This window comes from Acomys russatus, chromosome 31, assembly GCF_903995435.1.
Source record: "Acomys russatus chromosome 31, mAcoRus1.1, whole genome shotgun sequence".
Lineage (NCBI taxonomy): Eukaryota > Metazoa > Chordata > Mammalia > Rodentia > Muridae > Acomys > Acomys russatus.
The window spans coordinates 15,773,518-15,791,469 of record NC_067167.1 but is presented as its reverse complement, the minus strand read 5'-3'; the positions used below and the strand labels follow the sequence as shown (position 1 = coordinate 15,791,469).

The 17,952-nt window shown below is 43.7% G+C and overlaps 1 protein-coding gene across 1 annotated transcript in view; it reads left to right on the top strand.

Annotated features, from left to right (window-relative positions):
- The window catches only part of Cfap54 (cilia and flagella associated protein 54), a 283,795-nt gene extending 266,062 nt beyond the window's left edge, over window positions 1-17,733 (top strand). The window contains exon 68 of the mRNA XM_051139645.1: window positions 17,614-17,733. Within this exon, the coding sequence (XP_050995602.1) occupies window positions 17,614-17,733 (120 nt within the window). The remainder of the gene's footprint in view (window positions 1-17,613) is intronic.
- The last annotated feature ends 219 nt before the right edge of the window (window positions 17,734-17,952 follow it).

Sequence of the window (17,952 nt, the reverse complement as noted above, 5' to 3'; positions counted from 1 at the left end):
GTAAACAAGCCCCAAGCAAATGCTTTTCTCTATAGGAATGGCTGTGCCATGATGTCTCTGCCCAGCAATAGGACAGTGACTAAGACAATTAGCTCATTCAATATTAGAAGAATCTCATAGAGTTGGTTGCTGTTTTATTTATTTTTAAATTTATTTTGTGTGTGTGTGTGTGTGTGTGTGTGTGCGCGCGCGTGCGCACATGCATGCTGTTGCTTCTTGATGGCTAGAAAAAGACATCAGATCCTATGGAGCTGGAGTTACAGGCCCTTGGGAGGCCTGTGAATATTCTGGATGTGAATATTCTGGAACTAAACTTCGGTCTTCTGCAAGAGCAGCAAGCACTTGCACTATCACCTCAGGCCCTCCTATTTCATTGGTGAGGAAATTCAGGCACAGGAACATTAGGCCGAAGGCTCAAGGCAGGGGTTGGAGTCAAGTACAGGTTTGCTTTAATAAGGCCAGCAATTTACCTGTACCCATGAGACGGGGCTTGTGAACAGTGGGAAAAGATGCTGTGAGCAGTTTAGAGTGAGGTGAGAAGTTAAGACTTGGTAATATACATTAAGATGGGTTGAGAAGGAAATCACTAGAGGGAGCTCGAGAGACCAAGGAGGGTGTCGAGATAGGAAAGAGCTTAAGGGAAAGGAGACAGGAGGAGGAGATGTTATCCATAAGGACAGGGCATGTGTCTGGACAGAGAGATAACAGAGGGATGAAAGCGCAAGGACTCTGCTGTGATCGAGATAGGAAGGGGCATGAGGGAGTCTGGTAGGGACTGGGTGAGGTTGGGGCAGTTCACCCAGGGATTTTCATTTCTTGGTGAACTAGTTCAAGTACTTGGAGTTAGTCGGGTGGGCGGGGGCACTGTTTTTTAAGAGAGGAGAATATTGAGGTACTCATTGTCATAGAGTAAAATGGCTGAGGATGTTGGCTCAGCCCAAATGACAGAACTGAGGGCCACACCCAGTTCTATCTAGGATCCTATGACCCAGTGCATCTTGGCCTGATGGAAGAAACAAACACCACTATGAGTGTGCTGTTTATTGGGTGAGTGGGAGAGGGGAGCTGGTTCTCAATAGTGGGGAGCAGTGGGGACAGTGACTGTTTGACATCTCTATCCCTTACACTCCTAAGTTAGCAAAGCAAAAACAAACAAAACAAAACCCCAAAGCCAAAACTACAACAAAATAAAACAAGCAAAAACTTGCTTTTTAAAAAATATTTTCTATTTTCTATCAGACCGATAAATCCTTAATGACATTAAAATTCTACTGACTTATATTGTGTGACTATGTGCTTGATTGATGGATATTTTTTACATAGCTGAGTTCCCTGTGCATATAGCCAATTGTTTCTTATTGTTAAAAATAATTGTTTAGGGGCTCAGTGGCAGAAAACTTGCCCAGCATGCCTGAGATCCTAGACTCAATCTACAGCACAATAAAACCTTACTGTGTATGCTACGTTTCTGACGGAACATTGGCATCAACCATGTGCTGATGACTAACGGCTACCATTCCACAAGCTAACAGACTTCGGTTTATTTAGTCATTTGCTCTTTTTTTTTTTCTAATATATTGATTCCATCATGAGGTGAATATCTTAACACCCCTCAGAGCCTCTTATGAGCCTTTACCTGTCAGCTGAAATGATGACTGCGACCATGCCAGTATCTTACTGGATTATTGTGGAAAATGGATATATAACACCTTCCACCAATGTTAGCTTAACTATGACTGTGACCTTTCTTTCTTTAAAAATTGATTCTATTTATTTAATTACATGGTTGTAGTGAGGGGAAGGTAGAGGAGGGAGCATGTGTTCATGACACAGGTCATGTATGAATGACAGAAGACAGTTTCTGAGAGACAGTCTGTCATACCATGTAGGTTCTAGGGAATCGAACTCAAGTGGCAAGCGCCTTTACCCGCTGAGACAGCTTGGAAACCTAACTGATGCTGTTTCTCCACTTCCTTCTCTACGGCCTTTGGCTTACATCTCTCGGCATGCAAAATGTGTCTGAATGGCATACATCTCTACTGGTCTCCTATCATAATGATAACTAAGTCTAATACAATAATATCCCTTCCTACTGTGTTTGTATTCTCAGTGTTTTGTCCAGTGTCTGGCCCCGGCAGGTGTTAGTAAATATTAAAGGAATGAATGGTTTGAAATTCATCTCCTAAAGATAGCCCTGAAATTTCAATTCTACTATTGCCATGAACATAGACTCTGGCGTCATCAATGTCAGTCATTTGCTAAGCAGGACTCCTGTGGCAGCCACAAGGCAAGGCAGTAGAATAAAGAAGTAAAAGCCGAGTTCTCCCCTTGAAGAGAGCCTACAGTTTAGTTGAAGAGGTAACCAGCCTCACGTGCCATTACCTTCACTCCTCTAACGGGCTCTCACCGTACCTCTGAAGGTGACACACTCCTGCCCTCGCCCCCTGGCTTACTGGTTCCTCTCATGAAATGTAGTGGCCTATCGTTAACAGTTTTTCTTATGCTAAAAACCAACTGCACAGTAATAGAGTAGCCTCAGCAAAACACAAACACAGCCAAGGGCCGTTCGCAGGACGTGTCCCTCTGATGGGAACGGGCAGGCAAAACACACGTGCTGGCTCTGCCATGGGCTCGATGGTCAGGTCATGATTTGCTATGAAGATGGAAAAATGAGACAAATCCTCAACTTCCTGAAATTACACTTTTTGTTTGTTTGTTTGTTTGGAGGGAAAGGTCAGCCCCATTTAAAAGTTTCATGTAGCTATGTGTAAGACACTGGGCTGGGCACAGTAGGGAAAACAGAGATGACAGAGAGCCTTGGCCAGGACAGGGCTGTCTAGAAAGCCTGGCTGGAGCTGGTGCTAACAATAGGAAAAGATGGTGGCTGAGGTTTTTCATGAGTGTCTGTTTTGCATGAAGACCCAGGAGAATGAAGTAAGATACCATTTCAAAGCGCTGCCCAGCATTTGGGAGGCTGAAGACGAAGGATGGCCAGTGAATCTGAAGCCCATTTGGGCTACATAGTAAGTTGTTGGCTAGCTTGGGATACACAGCGAATTCTACACCAGCCTAGGCTACAGAATGAGACACTGTGTCAAGGCAAAACAAAAAAGACCTGCCCAAAGCCTCATAGCTGATAATTGTCATACCTCAAATGGGTTGACTACAGAGGTTTTCTTTAACCATTAAGATTACAGTTGAGTGGAAAGTGGTATCTGACTTTCACACAAACTCGGGTGCCCCATATTTGACCACATCCCCTGGATGGGGAGGCCTGATGGCACTCAGAGGGAGGATAGCAGGCTACCAAGAAGAGACTTGATACCCTATGAGCATATACAGGGGGAGGTGGTCCCCCTCAGCCACAGTCATAGGGGAGGGGAGTAAAGGGAAAATGAGAGGGAGGGAGGAATGGGCGGATACAAGGGATGGGATAATAATTGAGATGTAATATGAATAAATTAATAAAATAAAAAAAAGAAAGTGTAAAAAAAAGAAAAGATTATCCTGCAGCCAGCCCCACCCAGATTTTCCCTGGGTCCTTACACCAGACCGCTCTGTGCTTGGCTGGCCCTTCTCACAGCCTGGTGGCCTGGAATTCAAGACTAGGCCTCCAAAGATGCCCAGGCAAAAGCTCTGTTGCCATTTGAGCTCTGAAGAGATCCCCAGCATTCCAGTTTGGCCCCAGTACTCACCCCTCACCCCTCAGTGGGCTGGGATCAATCTGGGGCTAACAATGCACCCAGTTTCTATGCTTCATCCTCCCCTGCATAGAGGCGGCTCCTTGACGCCTGCCAGCAGCACACCCTGCTTCTAGCACAAAGCTCTGCACTGGGCATGGCAGGTAATTACTGAATATTATCGATTGATTCTATTAACACATTTTGGAGTGTGAGCTGACAACTGCACATTTTCCTTCTCTCTCTCTCTCTCTCTCTCTCTCTCTCTCTCTCTCTCTCTCTTTCTTCTCGCCCTCTCTCCCTCTCTCCTTCTTTCTTTTACTTGATTTCTGTTGGAGCCACCATGAACTGTCTGAATAGATTTTATGGGCTATTATGGGTATCTAGAATTACATCCCCCTGCTTTGAGACATTATCATTCGGTCCTCAGGTGAAGAGCATCCTTTGTGTGTGAGATCATGAGGCATCCACTTAATATTCTTATATTCTTTTGAAGACAATGCCAGACAGCATCAATTCCACACTGCTTTTAAAAACACCGTGGTGACTCTGATTCCATCGTCTCACCGTTTGCGTATGACTGTCAAATTTGGATAAGGGAAAAAGAAAGCCCTTAAGAAAAGATCAGGCTATTAATATGCTCTTCAAATGCTAAGAAACGACTAGGCTGTTTGGAGCGTTTCAAAGTGCTCATTTCTCCAAGATTTGCCGGCAATAGTGTCAAGGTGAAATACACTTTTTTTTCCCTTGCTCATGAGAAACTGAGAGACCTTATGCTCCCTTTGCTCGGAGTACCAGACTGCTTTGTAAATGTGCAGTTTGAGGGTGTGATGATACTGGGGTGTGATTTGAGCCACAGTATCATCATGAACGGGATAATATGTGTTTGCTACCAAAGTAACAGAAGTGTGCGCTTTCCTCCATAAATCAAGCCTGGCTTCATTTCCAAAACAAGTGCAGATCACTCTCAAGGGGGCCGTTAGTCACTTCATACAACGCCCCGGGAAGTAAGACGCGGGGGGGAGTGGGGGGTAGTCATCATCCAATCTCATTTCTGTCTATTTTGGAAAATGCTGAGCTAAACTATGAGTTTCATTTCCTTCCTTCAAGTTTGCTAAATGATTCTGCCTAGACCTCAGAGCCGGGGAGATGGCTCAACACTTCAGAGCATGCTGCTTGCTCTTTCGGAGGCCTAGACTTTGGTTCCCGGAACCCATGTCAGTCCTCTCGTGGCTACATTTAACTTGAGCTCCAGGGGGATCTGATGCCCTCTTCTGGCCTCTGCAGGTACCTGTACACACATGGTGTACACACACACACACACACACACACACACTCTCTCTCTCTCTCTCTCTCTCTCTCTCTCTTTCTCTCTCTCAAGTAATTAATTTTTAATTTTTAATTGTTATTAATTAATTAAAGTAAAATATTTTTAACCTTGAACTAGATGCAGGGGTGCATGCCTATAATCCTTGCATTTGAGAGGTACAGGAGGATTGCTGTGTTGGAAGCTACTCTGTGCTGCTCAGTGAGTTTGAGGCCCACCTGAGCTATATAGCAAGGCCTTTTCTTTGTCACAGATCCAACAGTGTAACTTTATTTTCACTTTAAGTGAAGGTCTTATTTTTTTCCTCACTCGTACAACTTGAATAAATTACTAAAACTCTAAAAATTCTTTTCATAAATATTTTGAGAATTTAAGTAAATATGCAAAGGAAGAGCAGGTGTCAATTTGCCCATTTTCCTTGTTTACTTTGGCCAACAGCCCGCCCAGGTTTCCGACAGAATTCGGCTTCCATTACAGGCAGCTGATTTCCATGTGCTCTCTCCTCAACTACTTGCGGTGGCACAGCACAGCAGGAAGAGCCCTCGCCCCATGCTGTGCCTCTGCCCCTGTAGACATGTTAGACTTTAAAGAGCCTTGGTTGATTAGATTCTGATTAGTCTTAGAAGCAATGTATCCTAGTTGGGGAAAAAAAATAGAAAATTTGATTCCTAGTTAGATTGCTGTGTGTGATCATGGAAAAACTACTCTGTTTTCTGTTTGTCTAGGTTTCACACCCTCAGGTGAGTATTAGTGGCAAACAGATACTGTCACCTGAAGTCACATTAGGACCAACATTCAACACAGTGCCAGGCCAGCCCTGTGCCTGAGGTTGGGGTGGGGGTGGGGGAGCCATTCAATGTGCTACAGTCATCTTTATTTTTCCTAGTCTTAAGTTGATGTGTACTGACTCATTTGACCATTATTATCTCCCTTCTTTTGCTCATCGGAAGGTTTGCTGCTTTTTCAAAGAGTAAATGGTCCATTAACAGGACGTCTTTAATTATTTTGGTATTATGAGTTATTTTCAATCGTGCTTTTTAAATGAACTGTAGATTCACATGGAGTCAAATCATTATAAGAAGTAACATGGGGAGCGGATGGTGAAGAGATGGCTTAATGATTAAAAGCAGTGGCTGTTTTTCCAGAGTACCCAGGGTTCAATTCCCAGCACCACACAGTGACACAGAACCATCTGTAATTCTAGTTTCAGGGGATCTGACCCCTTCATCTGGTCTCCATGTGCACTGCGTACACATGGCGCATAGACAGGACATATGTTCAGGCAAAACATTCATACACAGAAAGATAAGTAAGATTTAGAAATTAAAAAAAAAAATCATACAGAGGAGACAGGTCCCGTGACTCCATGTTAGAACACTCGTATAACCCTTGCCAGGTCCCCAAAGCTAAGAGAAAGGAGAGGGATGGGAACAGATGAGAATACAGCCTTTGCACGTTCTCCCCAGTAGTGAAGCCTTATCCCAACGTGGGGTCAGTGACACAGTGAAAACCCAAAGCGCATCTGCCGTCACTAGCACCACTGTCACCCTCGTGTAGCCCACCTCCCTTCCAGGCAGTATCCCCTGCACCACTGGCAACCACTGGTCTTTACATTCCTGAAATGTCTTCATTCCAAGGATACTACTATATAAAAGGAGTGGCTCACTCTTGGGACTGGCCGCCTTTCTTTTGCCACAGCTCCATAGCTAGCCATAAGCCAATCCTTCCAATAAACAAAACGCTCTGGAAATGTATATATCCAGTGTTAGGCTACAGAGCTCTCATTCACCCTCAGGGCTCAGCGTCTGATGCAGGGTGGATGCTACATGCTCAGTGCCACCCCCCCCCCCCCAGAGGTGGCTACTTGCTCCGCCCTCCCTCCTCTGCTTCTCTCCTTCCTACTCTCTTTTTCTGGTCCTTTCCTCCTCACCCCCTTGTCCATCCACAAAGGCTGACTGTTGGGGTTCAGGATACCAAGATAAATAATGGGTGTAAAGTGTTTGTGGGTGCTTAAACTTTTTCTATGAGAAATTGCCATTCGTTGCCAGTGGCTGTCTAAGAAAGGTGTGCCCCCATCCCCTATGAGAAAAGAGCCAGTCTGAGCAGGTCTCCTTCCACACCATGCACATAAGGTCTGCTCTTCCGTTTGCCACTGCTCTCGGAGCAAAACCCAGCATGCTTTTGATTCGAGGCAACAAAGTTCCCGATGTAAAGTGTGAACTTTGGTTCTTGACAAAGCCTTTGCTTTAAAAAAAAAAAAAAAAAAAGCCTCTGGTTTCTAGTTGCCAGAAGTTAAGCCCAGTGAGATCCCTTGGGAAGAAGAAAAAAAAAGCATCAAATATTGTTATAACTGTGGAGTTTTTATTTCTGTGTCCCTGGTCAAAAGCATGCAGGCAGACCCCACGGAGACCCTTGGGAGGGTACCAAGCAGCTAACTTGGCTGCTGAGATTCAAAGCTCTGACCTTTAAGTGAAGTTAAACTCTTACCGTGGTGACAGAAATATAGTGAGGGAAGGCGAGCTTGCCAGAGCAGAAATTTCTGTCAGGATGGGGCAGGTTATGCTGCACTAACAGTTAAACCCTCACTGCTCAGGGGTGGTACTGATGTGTGTGCATGTGCACATGTTTGTATGTGTGGGCACACATTTGCACATGTGGGTGTGAGCACATGTATGCGTGTGCAGGCGCACGTGTGGCATGACTCACTTGGACACCATGGGTACTGCTTATCACCTTCTACCTTGTTAGTCACTAGGTACACCAGGCCAGCTGCTCTGCGAGCTTCCGGGGATTCTCTCACCTCTGCCTCCCACCTCGGCACAGGAGGAGCAATGGGATTACACGTTTGTGCTACTGCATCTAGGTTTACGTGGATTTGGGAGATTTGAACTCAAGTCTTCACACTTACATGGCAAATACTTTACACTGAGCCATCTCCATATCCCAAATAAGATTTATTTGCCTCACAGATGGTGAAGGCTGGGTTGGATTTGTTTCTTTTTTTTTTTTTTTTTAAACATTTTTAAAAAATATTTATTATTATATATACAGTGCTCTGTCTGCATGTACACCTGTAGGCCAGAAGGGGGCATCCTTTCACATTATAGTTGGTTGTGAGCCACCATGTGGTTGCTGGGAATTGAACTCAGGGCCTCTGGATGAACAGTCAGTGCTCTTAACCTCTGAGCCATCTCTCCAGCCCTTGGACTTGTATCTGTGGCATCTGCAGTGGTGGTTGTTCAAGGACAGCATTGCCAGAGAAACCTCCAGAATCTCACAAGACATTCTTTTTTTGGAAGGTTGGCCACATATCCTAATATGCCGGCAGTCACAGAGCACAGACTTGTTTAGAGTGATTGATCACGGATTCTTCTTTTTCTCTGAAATGTGTCCCAGTCTGGGTAATAAATTCCAAAAGCCATCCTGAGTGGCTGTCACCATTCCTGCTCATAGCCTATTGTCTCAACCCAGTTTGCAAGGGCATACCAGGGAGCACTGTAAAGACACACCGATGAATTTTGGTGAGCACTAATAACTTTTTGTCACAATAGGATGTTGTAGAAACATAGTGAATTTTTAAGTAAAAATAATAGAATAAGATAATAGCAATCCCCACACAGTAGCTATGATGAGTACAGGATCTAAATCACCTCACTGGACCTCACTTGTGACAGGACCACACATGTGACAGGACCACAAATGTGACAGGCGGACAGTGGTCTTTTCCAGAAGACTCCCCAGAACCCCAGCATGACAAAGCAACTCGATGAATGTGGTCAGGTTTAGGATAGAATGATGAGAAGATTGTGTAGATGACCCCAGAAGGCTGTCATCAGTGACTCTGTATGAGGGAGCCCTTGAGGGATTTGACAACAGAGAGGAGACAGAGGCAAATTCACAACAGAAGCCCAAGGGCAGTGAGCCTGGTTTTAGGAGGGAGGAGGTAACCGGAAGCTGAGGAACATAAACAACTCCCCTTCTCCCCCAACCCCACACCCCTCCCTGCTCTGGACATCCGAATGAAACCAGTCCAGACAATGCCTCGACTTGACATCAGTTAAACAGATTTCAGGCTTCTGACCTCCAGGACTTCCAGGAAGTTAGTTATGAATCACCACTATGTTGGCATGAATGTGTGGCTTCGGTGACAGGGAGTAAATACACACTCTAAGCCAAGCATGTGATTTCAGATTTTGTTTGTGCTTAAGATAGGCATTGTTATTATTACTGTTACTATTTCTATCACTGTTTCCATGAGAGAAGTTGAGGAATAAGGATATGCAATGGCTCAGCCAACACCCCTCAGCTAGCAGGTATCCCGGTCAGGCTCCAATTCCAGGCTGATGGATGATCAGAATATGTCCTTTATCACTCTGCTCAAAACTGCTTTCCCCGCAGCACCCAGTTCTCTCATGACCACTCTTCTGCCGTGTCTATGCTCTGTCCCTGGCGTGTGCAGCATCACGCGCTCTCCCATGACCACTCTTCTGCCATATCTGTGCACTGCCCTGGCCTGTGCAGCATCACCCATTCCCACCCAATTTCATTCTCCTGTTCTTCCATGGATTCAGAAATGTGTGCAAGACTCTAGGGGACTTCCCCAATTAACCTGCTATGGGAGGCCTTCTCCTTGGGGGAAAGCATGAACACCTCACTACCACCTCACAGCAATGACAGCCTTATCCCAGTAGCCAACCAAATAAGCAAAAACCAGTACAGCAATAGATACTTCCTTTACAGAGTCGGTGGAGCCACTGGCATTACATAGTGCAAACAGGAGTGGAGATCACCGGACCCTCAGCTGGAAATCCAGCCAACCAATGCTCCCCCCGTCCCACCCCACTCCTAGCTGAAAATGATCTGGGGAGATGCTGGGGTGTGGAGGAAGCGGAAAGTTAACAGAGGATTGCTGTCCATCTTGGGGTGGGATTTTGTAATGGTGCCAAGATCTGAGGCTCACCCATACTCCTGTAAGTTATCCTACCTCACACATGTGCCTGTGAATAAGCCAAGTGAACTCCTCATTAGTCCACCAAACTGTCCTTGGTGGGATCTTTTACTTTGATTTACCATCAATGCCCTCCCTGGAGGGAGGAGATGTTTGTCTGTGTCTCCCCAGGAAAAGCTGACCGAGTTAGGATTCGAGTGGAATTGCATTTTGTTTTTCCTACTTAAGCTTTCAGGAGGATGTTAGTCCTAAATCTTCTTCCTACTCTTTAATTGTTAATTCCCCTCATATTCTAGAGGGGAATATTGCTAGGGTAATCAAATAGAATGATTAATAGAAGTGGTGCGTTAGAATTATTTTATGAAGACCCCAAAGAGAAGCATCTGGAAATTTAGCATATGTATCAAAGATATTTAACTATCCCTTCAGCTTATATTGGCTGCAGGCTAGCATGCATTCTGCCATATTGCCATTGTATGTCTGTGTGCATGTGCATGCATGTGCATGTGTGTTTGTGAGTGTGTGTGGGCGCGCGCGCGTGTGTGTATATGTTTTGGTACAAGTATATGCACTTCTGTGGGGGTGCCAGAGGTCACATTGGGTGTCTTCCTTGAATTTTCGTCCCCTTACTGTTTTGAGACAGGATCTTTCACTGAGCCTGAGGCTCATCCGTTGGTTAGGCGGGCTAGCCAGCGAGCTCCAGGGATTTACTTGTTCCAAGCTCCCTGCATTGGGGTAACAAACTTCTGCACACCGTTTTGTTTTTAATGTTGTTGCTTGGGATCTGGACTCAGGTCTTTGTGCTTGGCCAGCAAGCAGTTTCCTGACCGAGCCATCTCCTTAGTCCCCCAATGCTCACAACATCTCCTGAAGAAGCCTGTGTCCAGTTTCTGGTCAACATTGTGGTATAAAGACTTGACCCTCTGTCACAGTTCAACGTAACACTGAAGGGCCATTCCATGTTCAAAGATCTCTATGAGGTCGGCTTGGAGTTTGTCTGTGACTGCATTGTAGGCTAACTCCTCCTGCCAAATTCCATTTCCTTCATTTTTATCTGTGTGTATTAATCTCCTGGTCATTTCTTTTAAAGCGAGTGAACTTCTGGAAGCTAAATTCCATCTCAGAATCTGCTTTCTAGCACTATAAGGAATATCTGGAGTAACTTTTCTAAAAATAAAAAATGATTTTGGCTTTAAGTTTTGAAAGCTCAGTGCATGATCTTTTGTCCTGTGGTGAAGTGTGGCACAGCAACATAAAATGACTTCTTATTAAGTTCTATATTGAAGAAAATGTTTCCTTTAACTTTTTCTTCCAGTGCTTGACTTTAAGAGCACAGGCCCTTGAACTTGCATCCAGGCCAGGATGTATGCTGTGTGCTGCCCTGTGTGCTCTGTGTGGTGCCCTGTGTGGCCTGTGTGTGGTCCTGTGTCCTGTGTGCTCTGTGTGCTGCCCCGTGTGTCCTATGTGCCCTATGTGATGTCCTATGTACCCCTGTGTGCTGTCCTGTGTACCGTGTGTGCTGCCCCATGTGTCCTGTGTGTTGTGTGCTTCCCCATGTGTCTTGTGTGCTGCCCTGTGTGTCCTACATGCTGTCCTTTATGTCCTGTGTGCTATCCTGTGTGTCCTATGTGCTCTGTGTGCTGTCATGTGTGCCCTGTATGTCCCATGTACCCTGTACATCCTGTATACTCTCCTGTATGTCCTGTATGCTGTCCTGTGTATCCTGTGTGTCCTGTGTACTGTTCTTTATGTCCTGTGTGCTATCCTGTGTGTCCTATGTGCTCTGTGTGCTGTCATGTGTGCCCTGTATGTCCCATGTACCCTGTACATCCTGTGTACTCTCCTGTATGTCCTGTATGCTGTCCTGTGTGTCCTGTATGCTGTCCTGTGTGTCCTGTGTGTTCTGTATGCTGTCCTGCTAGACTGTTTGTTGTTTCATTCATGCTTCCTGCTGTAGTCAGAGCTTTTGACATTTTAAAGACGACTTCCCTACTTGACACATTCTATTCTGTATATGTTGAAAAACATATCTTTCTGACAAAAGAGAGCAGCTTCAAACATTATTTTCTAGATCTTGGAGTCTTGAGCAGTCAGAACAAACCTTAGGATAACCAGCCTCAACTTTCCCCGTTTCCTTAATGGTCTCTTTTTCCCTTGAAAGTTTTGAATGTTTTCTTAAACAATTCCCTATAAAAAGAAATGGCTCAGTGTTTGGCTATGAGTCTCAGCATCTGTTTTGATCCATTGCTGAGTCCAGTCTGAAAACATACGAGTACGGGGACTCTTGTGGAAGAATGGCAGGCATGGGGGATGGGGCAGATAGAAGGATCTGGAGGTGACAGGAGCGCCACAAGTAAGTAAGCACTCTTTGTATGATTATTAGTATGTCAGGAAGGCCACAATGACCTAGGGACAGAGATGGAGAGACATACACGCAGAGAAAGGATGGGAAGTGTCTATGCCCTTTCTAAAGATTCCTTTTTCACACTTCCTCCTCATGCTTCCCCCAGTAACCCCAGACAGGGTTGTCTGTGAGTCCCGTGACATAAGCCTGCTTGCTTGGCTCCTCCTGGGATGAAGGTGTGTCATGCTGAAGAAGAGCCTATCCTTCTATCCTTGGACAACATGCCACTTGAGTCAGCATGCCTGTGTATGTTTTTTCCCCACGCCTTGACTTTTAATATGCAGTTTTCTTGTTCTATTCAAATCTCCTTTTGCAATAACATTATTTCATTAAAATTTAATATTAAAAGATTTCTACCATCTCACCAGTATGACCGTTTGATCCCCCATTATATTAAAATACCTTTCTGTCATATTTAAAGTTTGATTAACACAAAAATTAGAGTGATAAAAAAGATAATTTGATTCTCAGAAAAGTGTGGGATTTCCCACGGATGAGAGAAATTATACAAAGGCCCTGTCTACCTCTGAAGAATTGTGTGTTGTCCATGTCAGGATGGGAGGCAGGATACCGTTGTGGCTGACATGGGGTTTTGCTTAAAGCAAGTACAAGAAACCCAAACCTGTCTAGTTCTCTCTCTCCCTCCATCACATGGGTCAGCTCTCAGCCACAATAGTGATTCTTAAGTAAATTAATATCATAGTATCACACTGTCTTCTAAGATGTGTGTTTTTCCCAGTTGAGGAAAAAAAATTCCAATCAATCAGTAACTTCAAAGAGAAGTTCTAAATTAACAGATAGGAAATGGTACATAGACTTTCATGTGAGATGTAAGTTGTCTTTCTTTGGGACTATTAGATTTTTTTTCCCTCTGGATCTTGCATTGTATTTTAATTTTTTGAAAGGAAGCCATTACATCCACCCATGTCCCTAAACTTGAAATCATTCAAAATTATAGTACTAGAATAGACAAGCCAAACTGATGAGGGGGGAATTCCCTGTAGTGGGGGTATGAATTTTTCCTCCTGTCCCTAAGCTCCCAGAATAATGGCTTATGAGACTCAAAATATACTTATAAATACCTAGGCCATATGCCTAGGCTCTTCTCTGACTAGCTCATAACATAACCAATTTATGCTAATCTACATTCTGCAATGTGTCTGGTTACCACTGTTTATGTACCATGCATCTGTCCTCCTCACATTTTCCTGGACAAATCTCCTACGCCTGACTCTGTTCTAGAGTCCTTTCTGGCTACAAGATGTCCTACCTTCTAGCCCACCCTTTGCTATAGGCTATAGTTGTTGTTCTTTTTAATTGACAGGTGTTTCATCCATACAATACACAAGATACTCTCTCTACAATTGCCCACCCGCTTCCTTCATTGTTTAACATTTAGAACCAAGGAGAAGGGGGCCTTATACCTGAGAGAGCCAGAAGATGTTACAAAGTAGCTATTTAAAATCAGATTGAGAAAAAAATCATAGCTATTCTGAAAACCATATATCCTGTTTTTATTAATGTATTTTGAGACATGGCCTCATTCTCTAGCCTATACTGGCCTTGAACTTGAAAACAGTCCTGTTGCCTCACACTCTGAAGTGTTGGCATAACAGAAAGCTGCATGCCAAGCTATCTTGGGCTGGGGATATAGCTCAGTTGGTAGAGTGCTTGCTTACCAGGCATGAGACCCTGGGCTTCCGCTTCAGCACCATTTATGCCAAGAATGTTCACAGATGCCTGCAGTCCCAGATCTGGTGCAGAAGAGGAGGTAGGAAGATGAGAAGTTCAAGGTCTTCAACAACTATATAAGAAGTTCAAGGCCAGCCTGGGATACAAGAGACCCTGCCTCAAAAAATGGGGCACGGGAGGGTTCCTGACATGATATTGGTAATACAGTACTGTATAAATAGACCCCACTTTAAAAGGTGCTGGTCTTAAGACTAAGAACATAAAGTGGGCTGTACTCATTTAGGGTGTCATTAAATGAGTAAATGACAAGCTGAGGAGCAGAGGCAACATTCGTGCATACTTAATAAGGATGGGTATTTAGACTACATTAAAGTTCCTATACATATCAAGGAGAAATCGGCTGCTCAGTACAAGCTAAGCAAAGCCCTGCCTGTTCACAAGGGGACCTGCAGGGTTCAAGGTGGAGTGTCACCAGTTGTCAAGGACATTGCCATAAGAACAGAGAGGATCATCTGGGCATCTACAAAATTCAGCAAGACGGCTAAAATAGCCGGAGCACCCGAAAAGCTCATACATGGGTGGTAGGAAATAAATATTAGAAAGCTGCTCACTTATAATAAAATATGTGTATAGCTAATGGCCCAGCAAACCTCACTGTCATGGGTATGCCTAGTTTTAAATATGTAAATATTTATTTACTTTTGAGACAGGGATCTTGTAACCCGGGCTGGCTGTGAACTCTTTAGGTAGCCTTGAACTACTTCTGGTTAACCTTCAACTACTGATTGTCCTGCTTTTACCTTCTTCCATCTTCTGTGATTTGGTTACAAGTGTGCATTGTCACTTATGCACACACATGAGACTTGGCTTATGTGTATATCTAATTGTTGATCTGGGCAGTGGTTACAGACACACACACACACACACACACACACACACACAGAGAGAGAGAGAGAGAGAGAGAGAGAGAGAGAGAGAGAGAGAGAGAGAGAGAGAGAGAGAGAGAGAGAACTTACGAACTTATGGACTTACCATGTTACTAGTTCAGCCAGAAGTTTACCATAACAGTTTTAGTCAGTAGTAGAAAAATACAGAATACCGTTTTTGCATGATACCAAGAAGCAGAATTTGAAATCCTTGACCGTATACAGAAAGGCTGAAAATTCCTCTGGTGTCAAGAATGGTGAGAATGAACACCAGGGAGGGACCCGTCATTTTTGAGTAATTTGTTCCTCTCGAGGACACATGAGGACACATGTCTCTGGAGTGACAGCTGCCTTTATTCTATTCTCGTGATGTGAAGGCATTACCCGTGGCCTCTATAAACTCACCAATTATTCTTCATTCTTTGACAAATGGTCGTTTGTTCTTGGAGTCTCAATGACAAGGGCCAGAAGTCAAAGGGCAGCATCTGGAATTAGCATATGTTGTGTCAGCAGTATAACTGGAATGTTAAATAAACTACTGTGGTCATCTCATTTTCAAAAACCATTCGTACATTTTACCTGAAAAGGACTTTATTGTAAAAGACAGTACAAATATCTTAATGCTAATTAGTATTTCTCTGCATTCTACTTTGAAAGTCACCTGTAAGGGTTTTTTAACTGGCCATAAGGACTAAGGATAATTGCTCAGTCAGTAAATGCAAGCATAAGTGTGAATGAGTTCAGTCTCCAGAACCCATAGGGGAAACCACTGGACATGATGGCACATGTCTGTAATCCCAGCACTGGGGAGGCAGATACAGACAGGTCACTGGCTTGCTGTCAGCCATCTTAGCCTACCTCATACCAGTCTCAAAAAAAAAAAAAAAACAAAAAAAAAACAAGGAACACACTCACACTTGCACTTGTACATACATTAACACACATGTGTGTTCTAACTGAATAAGCATATGCTGGAAATGTAATTATGTTATTTAAAAAAACAAAAAAGCCACTGTCCTAGTCAGTGTTCTGTTACTACGACACAATACCATGGTCACGGAGACTCTTATAAAGAGGAAGAATTTAACTGGGGCTTGTTTACAGTTTCAGAGATTTAGTCCATTGTCATCGTGGAGGCAGACATAGTGTTGGAGAGGTAGCTGAGATTTTTATATCCCAATCTGAAGGCAGCAAGGAGAAAGAGACAATGGGCCTGGCTTGGGCTTTTGAAACCCCAAAGCCCACCCCCAGGGGCACATCTCCTTCAACAAGACCACACCTCTTCCAAGGCCACACCTCCTCCAAGGCCACACCTCCTAATCCCTTTCGAGTAGTTTCACTCCATAAGGACCAAACACTGCGGAGGAGGCCATTCTCATTCTAACTGCCTTATCCATATAATAAAAAACTTCCCAAGATAGAATATTGATTATATAATGATTAATTAAAGAAGTCAAATGTGTGTGTGTGTGTGTGTGTGCGTGTGTGTGCGTGTGTGTGTTAGTTTCTTGTCAGCCTGACACAAACTAGAGTCATGTGGGAAGAGAAAACATCAATTGAGAAAATGGCCCTATCAGAGTGGCCTGTCTGCAACTCTGTGGAGCGGTTTCCTGATTGAAGGCTAATACGGAAGGGCCCAGCCCGCTGTGGGCAGTGTCATCCCTGTGCAGCGATTCCAAGTTGTGTAAGAAAGCAAACTGCGTAGGCCGGTAAGCAGAGTTTCTCTATAGCCTCTGCTTCAGTTCCTGGCCCCAGGTTCCTGCCCTGCTTGAGTTTCTGTCTTGGTTTCCTTCATTAATGGACTGTGATAGGGGTGTATAAGCCAAAGGAACCGCTTCCTTCCCAAGTTTCTTTTCACCGTTGTATTTATCACAATAATGGAAAACAAACTAAGACAATGTACATGCCTCTTTATCGTTTGAATAATTAGAATAAATTTTAAATGTTTTAACGAAGTAAAGAAAAAGCAAAAATCATCTCCCTCCTTCAGGTTCATTATGCTTTGTTTTGGAATAAGTGGATGGATGATTCATTTAATAAGTAGTCAGGGAATTAATAAAACTTGTCTTCTAATGTCTTGCCAGGATTCGACCCCTCAACACTGAATTCGCTGTGGCCACTCTTCATGGCGTTTATATTCCTTACCCAAACTACAGTCATCTCCTGTCAATCATTTTTGTTCTTTCTCTTATAATCAACATTATATGTTGAAGTCTGTGTTTCTCAGTTTTAGTCTGTTTGGAGTGACTTTGGCTGTACCAGCTCTTGGACATAAAACTTGGAACCTCTTTGAGATAGAGTGATCTCAACCCCAGTGTCCCCACAGCCTTCCTGCTGCCTGTGGTAGGACTTAGGATCAAAGGAAGAGTGAGAGATTTTTCAGTGGGCAAATCAATCTCTTAGGAAGAACAAAGCCAATAGCACTTGTTTTTAAAGAGTATGTGATATTTTATGGGTGGATCTACAAATTCCAGTAGAATATAAAATGGCATTTGTGACATATCATTGGGTAGAAAGCCGGTATCATAAACATGAGTGTTTAATGCCTTTTATATAACACTATTATATGAAGTTTTTCTTCAGTCAGTAGTTTGAAACAGTATACCTCACATATGCTTTTGTGTTTTTTCCCTCAGGTTCCATTTGATATCTCCCTGCCTGCGATATTCGATCTTGAGAGACTCTTTGATCTCGCAAATGGTTGTATCGTGTCAGCAGGAAGCCTTTTCAACTGGGTGGTCTCAATTATTCCATGAACATCCTTAACGGGGTAACTGTGGTGACGGGGTTGGGGAGGATTTAATTACTACTTATTTTTTTGGCTCAAAATAAATTTCTAAATTTTTAATTTTATAAGTACCAATATTTTCTGTTATGTTGAACTGAAGAAGTTTGTTTATTTGGCTTGGGAAGAAAATTTTGGCCTTACATGCTAACATGCTTCTTCTGGGGGGAATCTCAGCATGGAACTTTAT